This window comes from Sturnus vulgaris, chromosome 4, assembly GCF_052056855.1.
Source record: "Sturnus vulgaris isolate bStuVul1 chromosome 4, bStuVul1.hap1, whole genome shotgun sequence".
Taxonomy (NCBI): Eukaryota; Metazoa; Chordata; class Aves; order Passeriformes; family Sturnidae; genus Sturnus; species Sturnus vulgaris.
This window is the reverse complement of record NC_142246.1, coordinates 60,746,782-60,766,276: the sequence shown is the minus strand read 5'-3', so window position 1 is coordinate 60,766,276 and position 19,495 is coordinate 60,746,782. Positions and strand designations below refer to the sequence as shown.

The following is a 19,495-nucleotide window of genomic DNA, read 5'->3' as shown; positions in this document are numbered from 1 at the left end:
CTATTTATATGTAATGTTATTTATTACATTATAAGATATACTACTCTGCCCTCCTACTTTCATAGTTGCCGATTAATGTGCCTCACTGTTAAGATATTATTTCTGGGTCTTTAGGACTCTTCTTCTCTCAGAAAGATGCTACCTACCAGTTCTAGAGAAGAGGGTTTTTAAAATTAGGATCAGAGTATATGGGGACCAAGTCAGCTACAGATGTCCCAGATTAGGTTTCTAAAGAAGTCTACACGATATTGACTGCTGTGGCTGTCCCGAATGCACAGGCCAGCTCTTCCCTGAGAAGTGTAGTATGTTGTTGAGGTTTGGGATGGGAGAGAGAATCCTCAGTTGTTTTTTCACTGACAAGACATGATGGACTTTGCACCCCACAAGGCTAGAGGAGATAGGTGGCTCAGATTGTTGATTCCACCTGTTTTCTCGTGCCTTGTCGTTTGCAACAGCTCTTTTTCCAGTTTCTTGACAGAGTGAGTAGAAATTGGCTCATGAAGCAGTCAAACAACAGAGCAAATATAAGGGAGGGCACAGGACCACCACTTCCGTTGGTTTTGAGCTTTTGTCACCTCGCTGCACTGTAAGGTGATGCCTCTTCCTTTGTAGCTTAAAATACCCGAGTCCCAGTGGAAGCAACCCTCCTCAAACACTAATCCCACAGCTGTGAACTATAACCTCCTGCCTAGAACGGAAGAATAGCTGATCTTTTTTGGAGGAAAGATGTCAAAGATCCATCATTCTAGGAGTTCTCTTTTGAACTTGCTTTTGAGGGAGATCAGACTTGTCTTTGTAAGGTCCTGTCTTGTGGTCTGTCAACCAACCCTGAGAGCCTTCAACAAGTAGTGACAGCTCTCCTCAGGAGAAACCATGTGTTTCTGTCCCCTTCCGTGGATGCTTGGAGTAAAAGATGGATCTTTTTGGCAGCTCATGAAACCCACTTGGCACATTTATTCTGGAGCTTGTGGCTGGAAGTAGAAGGCCACTGCCTGTTTCCCTTCTACCACAACTTACCTTCTCCTTTGAGGGACATGAAATAAAGGCAGTTTTATGTTGTACATGAATTTTGATCATCTGTGGCTGTCTAGCAGTTTGCAAACCTGAATGTGTAATATTTGGGCACATTCAGTTGTTTGTGTGTAGAGGCAAAGCATCTTGAAGTTACTGCAAAATAATTAACATTCTTAAATATTTTTTTGGCTCGGAGTCCTTTTTCAAAGAAGCAGTACTAGAGAAATTTTTAGGTGAATATTCTGGGGTTTTCTTGTATGTTGATTTTTTCAAAGTCACTTAAAGTCAGGGATGAAAGTAGGGAATGTATGCCCTGTCTTTAAAAGCTGTGCCTTCCTTTTCCCCTCTCCTCCTTCCCTCCAGTTAGGAAAATCATTATCTTGGAAGATGTGGAGATGAAATAGAGAGTCCTACCTAGGGCTTCGTTCCCTGTCTAATTGTGTGAGTATTTTCACATAACCTAAACACAGGGGAGAAGGACAGAACAGAAAAGCTGTGGCTTTTTGGCAGATTCCTCTTGCAGCTGTGCTGCTCTCTTTAGGTCAGCCTACAGTAGAGAAATTTGGTTCAAGCACCAGCAACACTACTAAACCATTTTGTGAGGAGGTCAAGAGTTGAATAATCATCCCATTGATAAGGAGCGAGCCAGAAATTCCATTCAAAGAGGACAGTGACTTCCTGTGCTGCTTACCTATTATAGGTCACAAAAATCATGAAGGGAAATGGGGGACCAAGGGCATTCCAGCACATGACTATTTATGTAACTGTGACTTTTAAGTCTTATTTGCTGCTGTAGATATATTAAAAGGTGTTAAGGCAGGCCTTTGTGTTTTTATTAAAATAATGACTTTCTAGCAAGCATCACTATGGGAAAATCAACAGAGCTGCTGCTCTGGATATACAGCCTCATCAGATGGTGCTGTAAATGCTTTTTAGAGGTGGAGACTGTGGGGTGTTGGTGCCCAGTGTGCCCAGCTTCTTGGAGAGATAGTCTTACAGCACACACATCTGCATGATTCAGTGAGTGTGTAAACCCATAAAAGTTGTTCAGCCCAAAGATATTACATTCACAGTTTTTTTATTTGAAATGCTTAAAAAGCAGCTTGAATACCAAAAGGGTATTTTGTAGGCAGGCTCAGCTAGACTGAGCAATTTATGTAGGATACCACAGAATAAACTCTCCAGGTATGACTGTCATTTTTAGGTCTGTGCCATCTGGTTTCTGTAGTACCTGATTGTGAAATCAGCAAGGACTTGTGTAGCTGACACCCAGAGAAAATGTAAATTAGAAAGTGATGTGATATTAGCAAGTGGTCTCTTGTAATTATTCTTTACCCTTGCTAAAGTGATGCACTTACATGGTTTGCATAGTTTCCCTAAAGGTATCAGTTGTATTTGGTCCTCAGCTCCTTCATTCTCTGTATTATCTGGTCTGCAGAGGTAAGCTGGGGACAAGGGGAGCCTGTGCTGATCTTGAATTAACAGCCACCATGTGATGGGAAAAACTTGTCTTACTTGGATATGATGGTAATGACAAGCTATGATGGTGCCTGGGTTACAGCAGGAGAGGGTATCCTGAACTGGACTGTCGGGACAGTGAGTTCTGGCCTGTGGCCTGATTGCCTAGTCCTCATTTGAGGGTTCTAAGAAAACAGCCAGGAAGGAATAGAACAAGAGAATCCATCCTGGAGGCCAGATATGAGCATTGCAGTTCACTCTGTGTCTCACCTGTCCTTGGCTGTGACTGGTTAAAAGCCTTTACAGTTGTCCTTGCCTTCTTGGTTGTTGATTGTTTCTTCTCTTCACTCATGCCACTTTTCTTGCTATCACTGATAAAAGTCACCCAAGGCTAAGTCCTAGCTTGCTCAGGTATTGTCTCTGCCTTATTTTTTATGCATCTGCCTATTTACTTGGCCTTAAACTAATTGCTCAACCGAGCCAGTCAGTGTTTCTGCAGAACTCCTCTTGGATGGCTTCCTGCTTCATTTAAGTTTAATGCATTCTTTTAAATTCTTTAGGTATCTTTGCAGAGCTCCACAGTTCCCTAGTGTAAAGCTATCACTTAATCCCAGCTCTTTCAGTAGGCCTAGGTACAGTGTTCAGTGTAAAATAATCCAAAGGATGGTTTATGGTAGGTGCTAGAGATGAAATGATAGAGTTGTTGGGACAGCAAATTAGGAAGATGATCTGGGTGTCAAATGGACAACAAATATAATTGCAACTTTATTTAGATTGGCACAAACTTGAATGATCATATTTGAAATCCTTAGGCAAATGAGGTTAATTGCTATCAAAATCAAGATGAGGTCTGGTTCTCCTATGTTGAAATCTTGGTTCTGTTGGTTCACAGTTTTTCCTTGAAATGCAAGTGCTAAAAAAAGGGCAATTTTGACTAATTTATCTCATCAGCAATTTTCCTCTGTGCATTTCTTTGAAATTATTTGACTTCTACCTACTTTTACATTTGCTTTAATTTTCATTCTTTAATCCCATCATTACAATTTCCATATGTTTCATATCACTGTAGCATATGGATTTCTGTATTGAAGTTCTGTAATTTACTCATTACAGGGAATGATTAAAGCAGAATTTTGTCCTGCTTAACATGAAAAATCAGTCTCTGGGGTGGGTTCCTTAGCTGTAGCCTCTTCTCAGATAATTTCTAGTGTTTCAAATGGTGTTCTTTCCATCATGTTTTCACTGCCCATGTCTGTTCCTCGGTAGCACAACTTTGAAACTATTTTCTTTCCTGGAGATCTAACTCACTGCATTGATGTTTCTCCCTTCCAAGTCCTACAAAGTGAAGCTGTGGATCATCTCACACTTGCCACTTTCAGGAATGGCACGTGTACGTTGCACTGGGTGCAGTTAAAGTTTCCAGCATTTGAATGGAGTGCCTCAGTGTATAAATCAACAAACATGTTTGTCTTCTTCAGTTTTCAGATATAAGTAGTTTGTGCAAGTTAATATTTACATTTCTATTGGCACCAGGGTCAGATTCTAATCAGCACTCTAAATAAAAGGGCAGATGGTCACAAAGTGAAATAACACACTTTGGGATCAATAAGATTTGTCTGTCAAACTGATCTCTTGAAGAGGAAAATGAACTTCTCTGTATTTGAAAACAAGCAGATGAGTTGGCGACCGAGGGAAACTGGCACTTCTTCAAACAGTGCTTTCTGCACACATTTGTGGCTTTGCCAGAGATGGATACATGGGCTACATCAGTGGCAGCAGTCGCCCAGCAGTACTTTGGTGCCTTTTGTCATTGCTGACAGGAGTGGAAAATACTTTTTGAGGCTTCTGGGTGCTGTGATAGTCGTGAAACATGCTGACTTGTCTGTAATTTCCAACTAGCCTCTACCAGTGACAAAAGGCTTGGGAAGCAGTTCTTGTTCAGGCTTTCTCTGGAAATCAGGAAGAAGCAGTATTGACAGGTCTTGACTCTTGAATCATGATGAGAAGAGCTCCGTAACTTTGTTGTGAGAGAAGGGCAAAACATGCCATGCAGATTTCTGCCACAGATGTGAAATACAGCTGAAATTTCTTGACAGTCACGTGGAGGTCTAGGTGACCCATGGACCCCCTGAGTTGTGAAGGAAGGTTTTATATAATTTGAAATCATAAAGAAGTTGTTGGATTGGGTTGATTGCTCCTGGAGTTCTCAAGCTTGTTCAAACTCACAGGCTTGCAAACCAATGTGAATTAAAATTCTGCCCTGAAGGCCTTGAAAGGCAACTTTGCTTAGAATTGAAATTGCCAGGCTTCACTGTTCTGCTTCTAAACCAATTCACTGGTGTTTAAAGGGAGGCTTGACTGACCTCATGATAAGACACTGATGCTGGCTTTTTCAGCATTAACCTTACAGCCTTCAAATACAGTGGGCTTGATGCTGCAGCAACTGGGAATTACTGAGAAGAGGAAAATTAGAACAGTGTCAGCAGTTAAAGGTCTGATTTCTGGCTACAGAAAGAAACTGCACTGGTGGAAAAAAAAGTATCCTGCTGGCGTTTGGGATAGTGAGGCTGCAGAGGAAAATTGCCCTTTATTACAGAAACTGCATGGAGCTTTGAGAGGCCTTGAGTGGTCACAGGTAGATTAGCAACAGGAGAGGGAGCTCTCAGTGCGTTACCTAAAGAGGGAAATCCTGGGCTTGGGAGCAAGCCTTCTAATGAAGAATCCTACTCTCCTGCTGCTCCCTGTCAGTAACATGGTGGTGGCTACCCTGTCATATAGGCAAGACCAATGGGGAATGTGCATGTCTGGAAAAAGAAAGAAATTGAGGTACACGGCAAGGAACAGAGTAGTTTGGGGGTTTAGTAAGCTGTAGATTTCTCTAAAACAAAAGTCCACTTCTTCTTGGATCCATTTACACTTAAATATGCCTCAGACTGTAATGTTTGAGTGGCTTTCTGGCTGAAGGGAAATGCAATTTTCCCTCTCTATCAATGAATGTGAAGTACAGAGATAGAGTGAGTGGGGTTTGCAGGGGAGAGGAGAGATTGTTTCAACAGCCAGATGTACGTGGTAGGAAGCAGGATAGCTCCGGCTCCAGGGTTGTGTAGTGATGTCAGCTTCAGGCTGTGTCCCAGAGGATGCGCCCTGCACTTGGTGTATCAGTTCAAAGTGCCAGTAAGATGCCTCTTTGGCTTCCAATCCAGAACTTGCTTGCATCTGGGATGAGTGAATGGATCTCTCATGTGAGTGCACCCAGCTGTACAGACATGCTCAAGTTACTTTTTAATGTTCACAGGGTGAAAAGGGAATACATTCAGTTCTCCTTTAACCTGCATAAGTGCTGGTTCAACTGATTAGCATCTACCTCCTTTATTTGAATGTGCATGGTACTGGCCTTTATGCAGTTGTTATTGCTGAGCCTGTGTTGTTAACTTAGATAATACCAAAATAATTCTAGCTAAGAGCTTGCATGTTTGTTTGGCTTGTGTTTGTTTTGAAAAGGGAATATGCTTGAATTACAAGCCTAAGGTAACTGACTTTATTGCCAGCTTCTAAAATATTGGTGAATTTTTTTCCAAAGGGTTTTGAGTAAAAGAAACTTTCTGTGAGAGACTGTGCCTCATATTCTGTGTAACATAAAAAACTCTCAAAACTTTGCTTTCAAAGTGTACATTTGTATCTCTATACTCACGATACATTTGTCTGAGGTTTTCCTCCTTAAATTCTTTGGATCAAAGCAATAATAGAAATCTAAGTTTTTAGTCATTATCTTCTCTCCAAGTTTTGTAATTTGCTGGAATTAAATTGGGAATCTGGGAATAATACATGATCATAGACACAATGCATATACTGCAGGCTTATTTCCAGAATGTCAGTGGAGGGTTATATTGAATACTTTTGTCCTGCTGTTGGTGTGATTATAAAGATGCTTGTGCAACTTGGGAAATTGGGTCTAAAAGCAAGAAATGTGAGATATGTCTGGCAAGAGGAGATAATATGAATTTAATTGTAGCATTGCTGTTGTTCTTTACTATGTTGTGATTGGGCAGGAAGATCTGCCCAAAAAAAAAGTTTTGGTCACAGCTGTATGACTTTTAATACCTGCCAGGAAGATAAGCAATCCAGGGTCACAGTGCTTTAAACACTGGCAGGTCTCAGGAGAGACTCAGGTGTTTTGCAGTTACCAGAGAGGAGAAAACATAACTGCAGTCAAAACAAAACTTTTATTTTTTTTTTCTTTTCGGCTAAACTAAGTTTAGCTGATCTTTTGATCTTTAGATGACGTTTAAAGCTTTATTACACAGTGACAAATAAATAAGAACAACTAGAGTCTGTATGAGATAGCACTGTACATATGATATTCCTTTCCTAAGTAGTTGGAGAGATGAGAGCTTTAGCCTGCATTCATGTATTAATCAGTGCAGCTATTCAGGATTGAATTGTGAATTATCAGTACAAACTTACTTTATTTTATTTTAGATAGGGGTCACTGCAGGATTGGTCTGAGATTTGAGTAGCTACACACCTGATATGCCTTTGAAAGCACACCTGTGCTGGCTGTACAAATACACAAGTATCCAGTAATTTCTGATCTTTCAAATCCCTGCCTTATACCAGAGAGTTCATAATATTTTGCAGGATGTAGAGTCTATGGTAATAAAGAATTGTTTGCAATATATGAATAGATATTACGTTTTGTATATATTATGTATATGTATTGTTGCAGTTTTAGCTGCTTTAGTTATGCAGACTGAAAGATGACAGGTTTGTCATCATTTTGTCTTCTAAGAAAGATTTATTCGTTTTGAAAAGCTCTTGTTTCTGGTCACTGAATCCAGGCTGGTTCTAAGCCCTTGCACTTTAGGGGCGTGTTCTAGGGGGCTGTTCAGGAGGGTCATGCAGAGGTCAGGCACGTTTCATGCTAAGAAACTGCTTTACACAGATTTGGGAATAATGCTGTTGTTCATGGTTTCCACACAGATGGTACCAGACAGGAAGAAGTGGAAGGTGAGCTCAGTGAAGAAGAGCGCTGGTTTGGGAATTCTTCAGAAACTCCTTCGGAAGCATCATATGGAGAAGTCCAGGAGAACTTTAAGTTGTCTCTTGAGGACAGAATTCAAGAGCAGTCCACCTCCCCTGATACCTCTTTGGGAAGTGCAACGCCGAGCAGCAATACAGCGGAGCTGGGATCCATTGAAAATGAGGCACTAAGAGACACACTACAGAGCAAGGAGCACCTTTCTCCAGATGTGCCCTCTCTGGGTGAGGAGGAACCTCCTGGACCAAACAAGCCGCTGAGCAGTAACCTGAGGCGGCTCCTGGAAGCTGGCTCCCTCAAGCTGGATGCTGCTGTTACAGTCAATGGCGGGGTTGAGTCCCCTGTAAACCTTGGCTCAAACATCTCTTTCTCTCCACCTGCTCACCATGCCCAGCAGCTAAGTGTGCTTGCCAGAAAGCTTGCTGAGAAACAGGAACAAAGTGACCAATACAATGCAGGCAGTCACTTTATATGGAATCAAGGTAAGTGGTTGCCAAACTCAACCACCACCTGTGGTTTGTCCCCTGATTCAGCTATCCTGAAGCTGAAAGCTGCAGCCAATGCCGTTCTGCAGGACAAATCTTTTTCCAGGACTGAGGACAGGATAAGCTTTGAATCCTTTTCCTCACCTTTTAGCTCTCAGTCAGCCAGCTCCACGTTAGCAGCTTTGTCTAAGAAAGTGAGTGAAAGAAGCATGACTCCCGGGCAGGAGCACCCGCCTCCAGCCAGCTCTTTCCTTTCCTTGGCTTCCATGACCTCTTCAGCTGCCCTTCTCAAGGAGGTTGCTGCAAGGGCTGCAGGCACCCTCCTGGCTGAGAAGAAGAAATCACTGGTTCCTGAGGATCCCTTGCAGCTTTCAGAGATGAAACAAGAGAAAGCAACTCCACCACAGTCTTTGGAATTACTGCTACTACCGGTCCCAAAGGGAAGAGCATCCAAACCCACCAGTACAGGTACGGATAAAACTTGAACCACTGAGTAGAATGTATTTGTTTTGCTATAGGCTTATATAACATCTCTTTAGTGCGTCTGGATTTGGTTTGATTGCATGTCTTATGAAAATAAGAAATAGATACTTTAGGTGAACAATAGAAAAGCTTTTTGAAGTACCAGTTTGAGACCAAACTGTCATAAATGTTTCCCTATTTTAAAGGTATGAGTGTACAGTTCGGTACATTTTTTTTTCCCCTTTTTATTCCATACAATAGTATTTTCCTCTCTTACCAAGTTTAGAATGTGTCCACAAAAATATTTAATGGAGAAGATCAAAGAATCCCTGTGAGGGAGTTCACAGTATCAGAGAGCATGTACAAAACTAGTGCTTTTGAAATATTGGACAAGGGAGAATTCTCCCTCCTGCTGTCTCTGTCACAAATGGACTTTTGTGTAATCGCTTACTACCCTGTCCTAATTTACCAGAGTATATTATTGTGTTGCCACTTTTCATTAAAATTTTTTTACAATCCTTTGTTGTTAACAAAAAAAAAATCCAACTAAACTGCATTTCTCTAATTTGCTCAACGAGAACCATTTTACACATCTGACTTTTCTCCATCAGTTCCAGCTGTTGACAGTCAAGGAATCAGGGTTATAGGGAAGAAAAAACTGGGTAACAAAAGCTTTAAAGAACTGACGAGCCATGCAGGACCATTTAAATGATCCATCTTTAAGCTAAGGAAAAATAATTTTTCTCATCTGTTTTTATAAAAAGTTCACATCACGGACACCTGGCTTCAGGTGTTGCCAGTGTTCTGCTGCAGAGGAAAAGGAAGCATGGCAGGTATCTTCACAAGGTGCACAAAGTGGTTTAGTATATTCCACCTTTATCAGGCTGGGTTTTATCAGGAATACTGGCCTGGCTGCACAAGTGTAGCAAGCCAGTGTACAGATATGAAGCCTGACATGGATGTTGCGTAATTGCCCTGCTGTTTTTCGGGCCTAACCTCTTTGTTTAGGGGTATCGTGAGGCCTGATCTGTCCCTGTGAAGCCCTTGGTCATTGCTCATAGGTTAGAAGCTATTGTATGGACAGCAATGGTAATCCCTCTCTTGGAAGAGGAGGGAGAGGGATGCAGTGAGTTACAGCCAGTACCAGGTTTTGCTCTGTGTTATACATGTGTTCTATAAATGCTTAACTGCTGTGTTTTGCCAAGGCAATTAAAGTGGCAAACTATTCTTGGCATGGGCCTAAGGTTTTCATTAGTCTAGATGAAGTCCTCCTTGGAGTGACATAAGGTAAAAGCTGAATGTGTACATTTGCCATGAAAATAAATGTTACACATTCCTGATTCCTTTTGCTCAGAGAACCTTATGGCACTAAAAGATTATTTTTTTTAAATGTATATAATTATATAATGCTTTATCTTGTTGTCTGTCTAGTTGTTCCTTGAGACTTTTTTTTTGTCTTGTTCCCAGAGAGAAGTATCTTTTCCCAGTAGGTATAGTTTGAGAGGCCTTTTCCCTCTGCTCTCATACTTTGAACTTTTAATTCACTGATGAGTTCGCTTTGCTGTTACGAATCTGATTTACTTCCCCACCAGCAACATGTAGCTTTGGTTATGAGATCAATGCTCAGGGAGATTAATTAGATGTAAGTAAGGAGCAGCAAAGATGGAGGCTATTTAAAGAGGACTAAGTTAAGAACAAGAGTGTGCTTGCTGCTCTTTTGTCCACCACGTTGAGTTATTTGCTCAGAACTATTTCAGGCAAGAAGCTGGAGCCATGGCTTATCAGAATGTAGTTGCCTCAGAAATGGCATGTCAAATTTGGTCAACCTAATCATTACTTGCATTTTTATTATAGTAAATTGGTACAGAGGAGACTAACTTTTCTATCAATCTGTTAATATTGCCAGTTTTGTAAACTACTCACATTTGGGTTGATGTTGAAAAGGAAACCTGGAGTATCTATTAAGTTCTGATTGTTTTGGAAGACTGTGGGTGACAGACCTTTCTTTTACTGACTGAATACTTATTTGGTGTAACTTAATGCCTGTGATAGATGCAACTTTGTTCCCAAAACTTCTTTGGGAAGCACTGGCTGATTCTCTCCTCACTGGAGTAACACTGTGATATAAAATAGACATCAATATAAATGAAGGAAAGCTGAAACCCCTGATTTTCTTATTCTGAGCTTCATGCAGTATAGAGTTAACATGGTTCAGCTTTGGAGTATAGTTGCAAAATTCTTGAGTAACACTAATTGTCGCTGTTATTGGTGAAGTCACACGCATTCATCCCACTTGTTTGTATATTTTATAATGTGCTAAATCATCGTTGATTCTTGGTTGTAGATTTATTTTTAATGGGGTCAAAACCAGGTAATATCTTGTTACACATTTCTCTTCTGGGTCATAACCAAAGGCTGAAGAAAAGATGTGATAGAAGGAAAAGACAAGATAGGTAAAAAAGCTACCCATGTATTTTTTTCTGTTGTCTCTCTCCTGCCTTTTGTGAAGAAAAAAGTAAAAATATTTTAAAACAAACATAAGCCGTTATGACACTGGTTTTGGCCTACTCTTTAGAGATGCAGAGAGGGGGAAAATTTTATATTTAAATGTGATAGAATATTTTACAAGGAGAATTTCTGAACTTGCAATAATACATGCTTTGACATTGTGTCCCTTTCTGTACTTACATAATGACTACCTAATCAGTTGAATTTCGGTGGTTTTGTTTCCCGCTTAATAGCAAGAATTGTATTTTGGGATGTGACAGATCTTTCTGGAAGTTTTTATCACTTAGTTCCTCATCAAGGGAATTTGATGTTTGCTATATTCTTATCAGTGATAGTAATGAGATTAAATAGTCTGAGAGAACTTTTGAATAGCAAGATGCACATTGCTGAGCTCTGGATATTTGAAAATAGTCTTGTCTTTTACAGTGAGGCAAAGGACATCCAGTTCCACTGTAATAGTCAGCCTTTCTTTATAATAATGAGAGGAAGTTGTGAGAGGTTGGATGGATGGAGGGTTAGTTGTGCAAAGTCAGCAGCAATGAATTTCTCTTTTCTTCAACCTTGTGATGGTTCTGCACTTGGAAGTCTAACCATATTTTCCTGATCAATGCCACCAAATCCTTTTTTTAGGTGAATTGGGCAGTAGAGCAGAGTGCAGATATTTAGGAAGGCAGTAGATTTAAAGCCCTGGCAATTAGAGGAGCAGAAGGAAACCTATGATGAAGACCTTTGATGGCTGATGCTGCAGCAGGATCTGCTTGAGACATAACTAAACAATTTCAACAGCAGGACTTCTGAAGTCATTCAGTTCTGGTGTTAAATGTAACTGTCATGCAATACCAGCATGCTTCTCAGGTAGAGTTGTGGGTTCTTCTGTGCTTTATATCCTGCTTCCCTGTTGGCTGACCATCAGATGTAGAAATTGATCATTTTTTTAACAGTTATGCATATTTTCCATGCTCTGCTACAACCAGCCTTTGATAGGAAATGAAGCTGAAAAGTGATGATTATGAGAGGCATTCATCTCAGAAGTGAAATTATAAGGAACATTAGGACCCAGGTGAGAGAGAGTAGCATCCTCTGCTGATTAGTGAAAGGAAGTTAGGGGCATTAACATTTATAAATTATGGTGACCTTTCTCAGAGGGGTAATAACTAGATCCAGGGGAAAAGATATATGTGGGAGGGGATGGAAACTTCTGGTATCTGTTGTTGTTTAACTGATGTCTCTTTACAGATGAAACTAGCATTGAGAAATGATATCTTGAGTGTGTTTACAAGGGGAAAATATTTGACAAGTGGCTGTAAAGGATCCTCTCTTTTTCTTCCTGCTAAGCCTCAGAAGAAGAAGGGGGAAAACCTTTCCAGTGTCCCATCTGTGGTTTGGTAATCAAGAGGAAGAGTTACTGGAAACGGCACATGGTGATTCACACAGGTTTGAAGAGCCATCAGTGCCCGCTCTGTCCTTTCCGCTGTGCACGCAAGGACAATCTCAAATCACACATGAAGGTAAGGGGGAATCTTTGCTGACAATCAAAGTACTCAAATCATCAACCAAAAACTGATAGTGTAAAAAAGCTATTTCATTTGCATTTGCAAGAATAAATTTTCCATAGTTGTACTACAGATGATGCCTGTACTTAAGTAAAGAGGCTATAAAAAGAAAGAAATAACTTTTATTCCATTGCTTGCCTTTCCATTTTATGCAATGTGGAAACTGCCTTGGGTTATGTCAGTTGGGTGCAGCACAAGCTGTCTGTAACTTACTCAGTTCCAGACCTGGAACTATCAGAAGCAGGGATGTTGGTTGGGATGTGACACCACACAAACCTATCCGTGCTGCTCTCAGGATGCCAGCTAATAGCTCTGCATGCCAGTGTCTCACTCTAAGTGGGCAAACCAACTTGGCCAGCTCTAGCAGGGATGTCTCCATTGCTTTCTACAGGCAGGCCTGCAGTTTTAACTTTTTTATTGCTGTAGCTTTTAACTGTGGATATTTCAGCAGTGAATCATCCAAACCAAAATACATGACAGATTATACTGTAATATTTTGTTTTCATGTTTAAAGTGTGTTTTTAACTCAGCCTAAGTTTTGGGCTCAAGTTGAAGATGACCTTCTGAAGGAAGCAACATCTGTGTTGATACAGAAAAATATAAAAATGTGAAGAAACTGATTGTCTGCTTTGCTGAAGTACTATGTGGTAGCAACACAAATTGCCAAGTCTTGCAAGCTGTAGAATGTTCTTGAGGAAGTTAAAATGGTACCTGTCCTTGTAGCCCTTTTATTAATAAAAGCTGAAGTAATAACATTTCCCTTGTTAATGCATTTAACTATTATTATAAAACTAATAATGAAATGTTTTACTGTAGTTACTATTTTGTTTGTTTTAGGTGAATGTGTGTAACAGGGTATCAGACTGGTGTGAGGGGGCCAGAGATGCCTGTTCAGGTTTCATGTATGCTATTGCAGAATCTGGGCTGAATGAACAAGAGTATGGCCTTGCTTACACTCAAGAAACTGTTCCCTTCTGTGTAAATTACTCAGATTCCTATGGTCACAACATCAGATCTTCCTATGGTTTAAGCTGTTACTAGGTCTTAAGTCATCTCCCTATAGTCTGAAGGCTCATTCCTTAATACTTCTACTGTAGATTAGTGCACTATTCCCAGGCATCCTCCGTGTATCATGTTAATCCTTATCAAGTAAGCTCAGTGTTTATGGCTCTCTCTTCTAGGACTTGCTGTTCCGTGTTGACTAGAGGGCACAGATGGCCAATCTAATCAGAGGATGAATAGATGGGATGGGAACACAGCATGGAAAGAAAGTGTGGGGTTTTTTTGTTTGTTTGTTTTCAGCTGTTGACAACCTGCACAGAAGCGTGTATCACCTAGAAGCTTACTGCTCCCTGGCAGAGACCTGTTGTTGTCCTCTGCTTTGTAAAGGACATCCCTATTGTTCCCTGCAGAGATAATTGTTCTCTGCATGTTTTGCCTTAGTGACAAAAAATGTTGCCTGAAGGTTGAGGGTCTATCCCTTCCTTTTTGGCATAGTGTTTTCTGCAGGTGGTCACAGGATGTTGGGCAAAATCAGGGACTTTTTCACTGTCTTTGTGTGTTCTCAAAGTGATGGCTTTCTGAGGTCCTTGTGCTCTTTTCTGCCCCCCTCCTAGCATTAAAGCTTTCATTAATGAGCCTGCATCTGCTTAAAACATACCTCCTTGTACAATCATGTAGCATGTAGTGTTAATTATTTGATAAAATTGTGATTATGACTGGGTAATGCTCAGTTAAAAATCCCTAAGGTCAGAGTCAGGCCTGCTTGATTCATGTAAGAGACTGCAAGCCACCTTCAGCTTTACTGTGGAGGCCAGGTCTGAAGTCTCCTCCATCACTGCAGTCCAGTCATAAAGGTCATGATGGACTTGAGCATCTTTGCAGGCAAAACTGTCAGTATTTGAGGTGAAAGCAATTTTCTTACAAAACTGGGTGGTTTGCATTTTTTTTTTTGGTCTTACAGATAGTTGTAAAGAATCACAAGGACAACAATTTGGAAGATAAAGTTTTACCTCAGTTTCGTACACTATTCTCAAATGACTAATAATTAATAGAATTGTTTTCTATCACATCAGAACTGGAGCAGGTGAATGAGGAAGGGGCATGTTGGTCTTGTGTCCAGAAGTGTCACGCATAATGTGAATTCCTTTTGGTGGAAGTATAAATTGATAACAAGATTAAAAATAAAAAAAATGCCAGATTTATTTTCTCATTATAAACAATGTTCCCTTTAAATCTATATGTATATGATATTATAAAAACTGGCACATATATAAGCTAACAGCATTCAAAATGGACTGAATACACACCAGAAATGGTACTGGGAGCTACTTAGGATGCAGTGTTCTGGTTATGCCGGTTGGGTATGTTGGTTATCTTATTGTCTTAGTATCATTTGGGAGCTACCTAGCCTTATCTCCTTTCTGGCAGGTAAGAGCAGAAGGTAAGAAGCAGGTAAGAGCTGCTTCTGCCTCTCCACCCATTTCTCCCCGTGTGCCAGCTATGGCTACAGGTGAAGGCACATTTTTCAAAACCAAAAGAGCCACTCAGAACTAAGGGACTGGGCTGGTGTTAGTCATTACAAGCCAACTTTTATTCCAGGATGCTGTAACAAACTAAGCTTTTTTCCTTTATGCTGCTCTTTGTTTTTCAGGTTTGTTTTTTTTCTCTACTGATAAGGTTAACAGGCAAAATGTGTTTTGTTCAGCTGCAGTCCTCAAAATCTGATTATTTTCCTCCTAGGCAACATGAGCTTGAACTGCCTTATTTTTTCTTTTTTTTTCCTGGGTACTTGTAGGCATTCTCTACTGAAACTGGTTTTTCCATGAGTGGTCTGTGTGTGTGTCCATCTGGGCCTTCTTTACTGTGTCTTTGGGCTAATGACCAATAAATATATAATATATATAACTGTGTAATTTTATGATAATTATAACATGTCTAAGTGACTGACCCAGAACACAACATAGCCAACATTTTTGGTGTCCTGTTCTCTGCCATGGAGCAAATCTTAATAGAGAGCTGGAATGATTCCAGCCCTGACCCGTATTCAGATCTGCATGTGCTACCCACCACATGGATGAAGCTTTCTTCCACTAAGGGCACTCTGCCAGGGCCAACTCACAACTGGAGGCGAGGAAGTGAAAGACACAAGAAGGGAAACAGAAGGAAAGTTTCCACACAGACACACAACAAACAAGGGGGGCTGAGTAGCTTGCCTTTTAAGGCACAGAGTGTTAACTATATTGTTGTATTGTGTTTAGATTCCACAGCGATAGGCACCTTAGAAAAATCCTAAAATAGACACAGTACAGAATTTTATTAGGGTTTTGAGTTTTTTTTGGAGGCAGATTGTAGTGCATGCATAACCACAAGTTTGGGCTCTTATTCCCAGGAATATGAGGGGAACATCTCAGCAGCTGATTCTGGTATTATAGCATGGTTTCCAGGGATGCTGAGAGTACTGAACTGAAAATGAAGCTGGACAAGATGAATGGGTAACTGAGAGAAGTCCAAGCAGGCAGCAAGTATTATGCTCGAGTCCTTCTCTCTGTTTATCAAAATATATGTTCAGTTGGAATTTGTTTTCTGCTTGAGACAGTATCCTGTGTATTTCTTCTGCAGAAAGCAATGGAAAGTTGTGGTGTAATTCAGCAAGATGTAGTCAGGGTTTTCTGTTTTTCCTGGTAGAGATTACATTTTCCTCAGAGCAATACCACAAGCATCAGTCAGACTTTGGCCAATTGGTACCTTTGGATCATGCACATATCTTTCTCAGCAATTGGTGGACAGATAGGCTGTGAGATCATACAGATATGTTCCAAGAAAGCAACAGGATATTAGCTGAGCACTTGGAAGGGGGAGTGAGGAAGAGGAGCATGTGGCCAAAAGCAGTATCTATAAATGTTCCTTGTGCTGCTATATGGCACAAGGCAGAAATGGGTGAGCTATCTGTTGTAGCAGTGGAAAAGAAGTTTGGCATTGTGAGCATGTGCTGAAACATGAGGGTTTGACAGCAAATGAGGGAAGGGAAGACGAAACTTAACAGGAAAGTTCGGTGCAGTGGTAGGCAAGTCATGTGATGCTCAACCACAGGATTTTCCTGCTTATGAAAAGCAACCATCTCAGTGAGCTCCAAATTAATGTTCTTGTCTAATGCAAAGAGGGTTATAATCAGGCTTGCAGTTAGGGAGCCTGTTAATTATAAGATAGTGGGAATCAGGAAAGGTCCTGAGGAATGAGGTCAGGTGCTCAGTGCCTCTTGGTTATTTACTTTTCCCTCTTTGTTCCTCAGCTAGTGTCAGACAACTGAATAAGCTTTTCTAATCCATTTTGGTGAAGTGTAGGACTGGTTCTTTTGAAAACGTCTTCACCTTCTTGGGAGAGGGAAGTTGAATGTATTCTATGGGAGGGTTTTTGGTTTTTTTTATTTTTGAGTTAAACTTTAAGATCCCTGGTGGGCACCTGTGATTCCGTGACCTCCCCATCAGCTGAGGGGAGCTAATGCAAACTTGCACATCTTTTTAACTCAAAATCTGTGCCCAGAGTCTCAGACAGGTACCACAAATGACTTCACACATCTCCCTTTTAATCTCGCTTTTTGCATATGAGACAAGGATAAGACAGGACTTAAATCTTCTCAAAAAATAATTTTTTTAACACCTAATCCAGTCCAGCACTGTAGAGAGGCCTTTTTACCCCCTTGTTTTCAAGCAAAGCAAGGAAATACTTTAAAAAAGAAAATGCTATATAAATAACATGTGTCTTGAGGAGAAGGATCAGATCAAAACTAGCACCACAGCACTCAGCTTTTGAAAATGCAGTATTTTAAAAATTAGGGATTTTTTTGGAAAAGAGCATGAAATTAAAAAGCAGAGGACACATGATAGATATTAAAGTGGAAAGTGTACTCAATTTTTAAAGTAATCCCACAAAAGAAATGCGAATGCCTGTGTCCCATAACCAGAAAGGAGATTCTGTGCAAAGCATTACCCAGCTTTAGGGAAGGGGAAGGGGAAAGATCAACCTCAGCAGTACCCTGAGGTTAAAGGATGTGCCTGTGTTACCTTTTCCTCACCCCTACTCCTGTTTTACCCCGTTTTACTGTTTTACACAGTTACAAATGTGTATTTGTAACTGTGGCACATCTGTGTGTCTGGGTAAATCAGCAGGGATGTTACTTTTAAGTATGAAAAGATGACTTAAGAAGTGGTTTATGATACCAGGAGAGTTACAATGTCCACAAAAAAAAAAAAAGTAACAGAAAAACCAGCACATTGATACAAATGATGTGATAGGATAGGAACATGTGGTTTCTGTAAAAGAAAATAATCTGTTCCTCTACTCAGATGTTTTGAGCATGTCAGGAAAATCACGGACTTTAAAATCAGTTGAAATTTATTTGGTCTATAAAAAAAGCCCTTGGCAAAGCTTCTCACAGAGAAGCTGCCAAATAAATTAAGCAATGTGATGTACTGTGGCAAATTAGAAATTCACCAAGAGACAGTAAAACAAAGGGTAGGAAGGAATTAGCAATTTTAAGCATGACAAAAGGCTAACAGAGGGGTGTTCCATTACTAAAAGTGGAATTGTGCATATTTTAGCAAATGTGATCTACACAGAGTGATGACTGTGGGTTAGAGAATTATAGATGGTACAACCTTATGTGCATGAATCGAGATTAAAAAAGGCAAAGCTTGAAAGGGAACAAAAAGAGGCTGGCTGCCTGATAAACAAGGGGGCAAATGAAGTTATTGTTGACAAATAGAAGGTACTGTACCTTGGAAACCAGAGTCTAATAATGTACCTGGCTGTTGGATATAATGAACTGTAACTGCTCAGAAAAAATATCTGGATATTGTTGTAGACAGTTCAATGAAAACCTTTTCTTGGCATGCACAGCGGTGGTTAAAAAGAACATTAGGTATTTGAGTGTCTGGAGAATAAAACAGAAATAACACTGAAAATGTAACAATGTTACTATTAGCATATGGTATGCTGCCACTTCTGGTCACTGCATGAGAAAAGACATGAGAAATAGAAGGGATTTTAAAAGCTGGCAGTGAAAATTGTTAGTGGGATGGCAAGAAAGGACTGCCTTTGAAGAAAGAAGCTGAAAAGAATGGGACTGCTGGGAGGGTGAGAGAGGTGTGATCAGAATAATGCTTGATAGAGAAGATGAACTGAATGGCCTGTTTTTTTCTTTCTTGTAATGTGAGAATGAGGAGGCAGCATGAGAAACTGAGAGAAACAAAAATTTAAAATTCTAACCAATATGTAACTTGAACCCAAGTCCTCCAACAAGGCCTGAAGTTGTAAGGAAACTGTAATTCTGTTGAAAATTAGTGCATGTGTCATAGCAGGCACACACTGAAAAAACTGCAGAACCACAAAATATCATTTGAGACTGGGCTGGCTGTAGGGTTAGAATAAAGATGATACTAGTCCTTTGCCCAGTCAAGGAGAACATCCTTGGTTAAAGGAAATAAACTCTGAAGCCAGGAGCCCTTAAGTGGTTCTGGCATAAGTCAAACAGTAGTTTTATGGGATTTTGAAAGAAGCATTGTGTATGAGCAGGTTGTGCACTGTGGTTTGTTGCAGTGTAATTCAGAGAGATCCAAATCTGGCAGCAGCTGGGCTCAGACTGGCACTTTGGGGAAAACCTGCCAGCTGCACTCTTGTCTCCTCTGCCTGTGGCTCTTGCAGGAAGAGCCTGTTTGAGTCTAAAGAAGACATCTGATGGTTTGGGTAGCATTAGCACAGTATAGGAGCCCTTCTCTGCCTCATGGAGGAAGCAGCTTTTTGGGCTGTAATATTGCGTGGCCTAAATCACCCCTGTGGCTTTCTCTGTAGCTCTACAGGGTTTCTTGTTTCTTATTCTGCAGTAAGAAGCTGCTGCCTTGACTTTTCCCCCCAAATGGCAAAGAATGGCAATTCTTGGCTCTTTTAGCTGCTGTTGAATGAGAAAATAAGGGATAGTT

At 40.5% G+C, this 19,495-nt stretch overlaps 1 protein-coding gene across 5 annotated transcripts in view; it reads left to right on the top strand.

Annotated features, from left to right (window-relative positions):
- The window catches only part of ZNF827 (zinc finger protein 827), a 99,119-nt gene that overhangs the window by 15,988 nt on the left and 63,636 nt on the right, over positions 1 to 19,495 (top strand). For all 5 annotated transcript variants that reach the window (XR_015803347.1, XR_015803348.1, XM_088164079.1 and 2 more), the window contains exons 2-3: positions 7,453 to 8,463; positions 12,301 to 12,473. Coding sequence is in view for 3 of the 5 variants with exons in the window: in XM_088164079.1 (XP_088020205.1) it covers positions 7,453 to 8,463; positions 12,301 to 12,473 (1,184 nt within the window). In the remaining 2 variants the exon portion in view is untranslated. The remainder of the gene's footprint in view (positions 1 to 7,452; positions 8,464 to 12,300; positions 12,474 to 19,495) is intronic.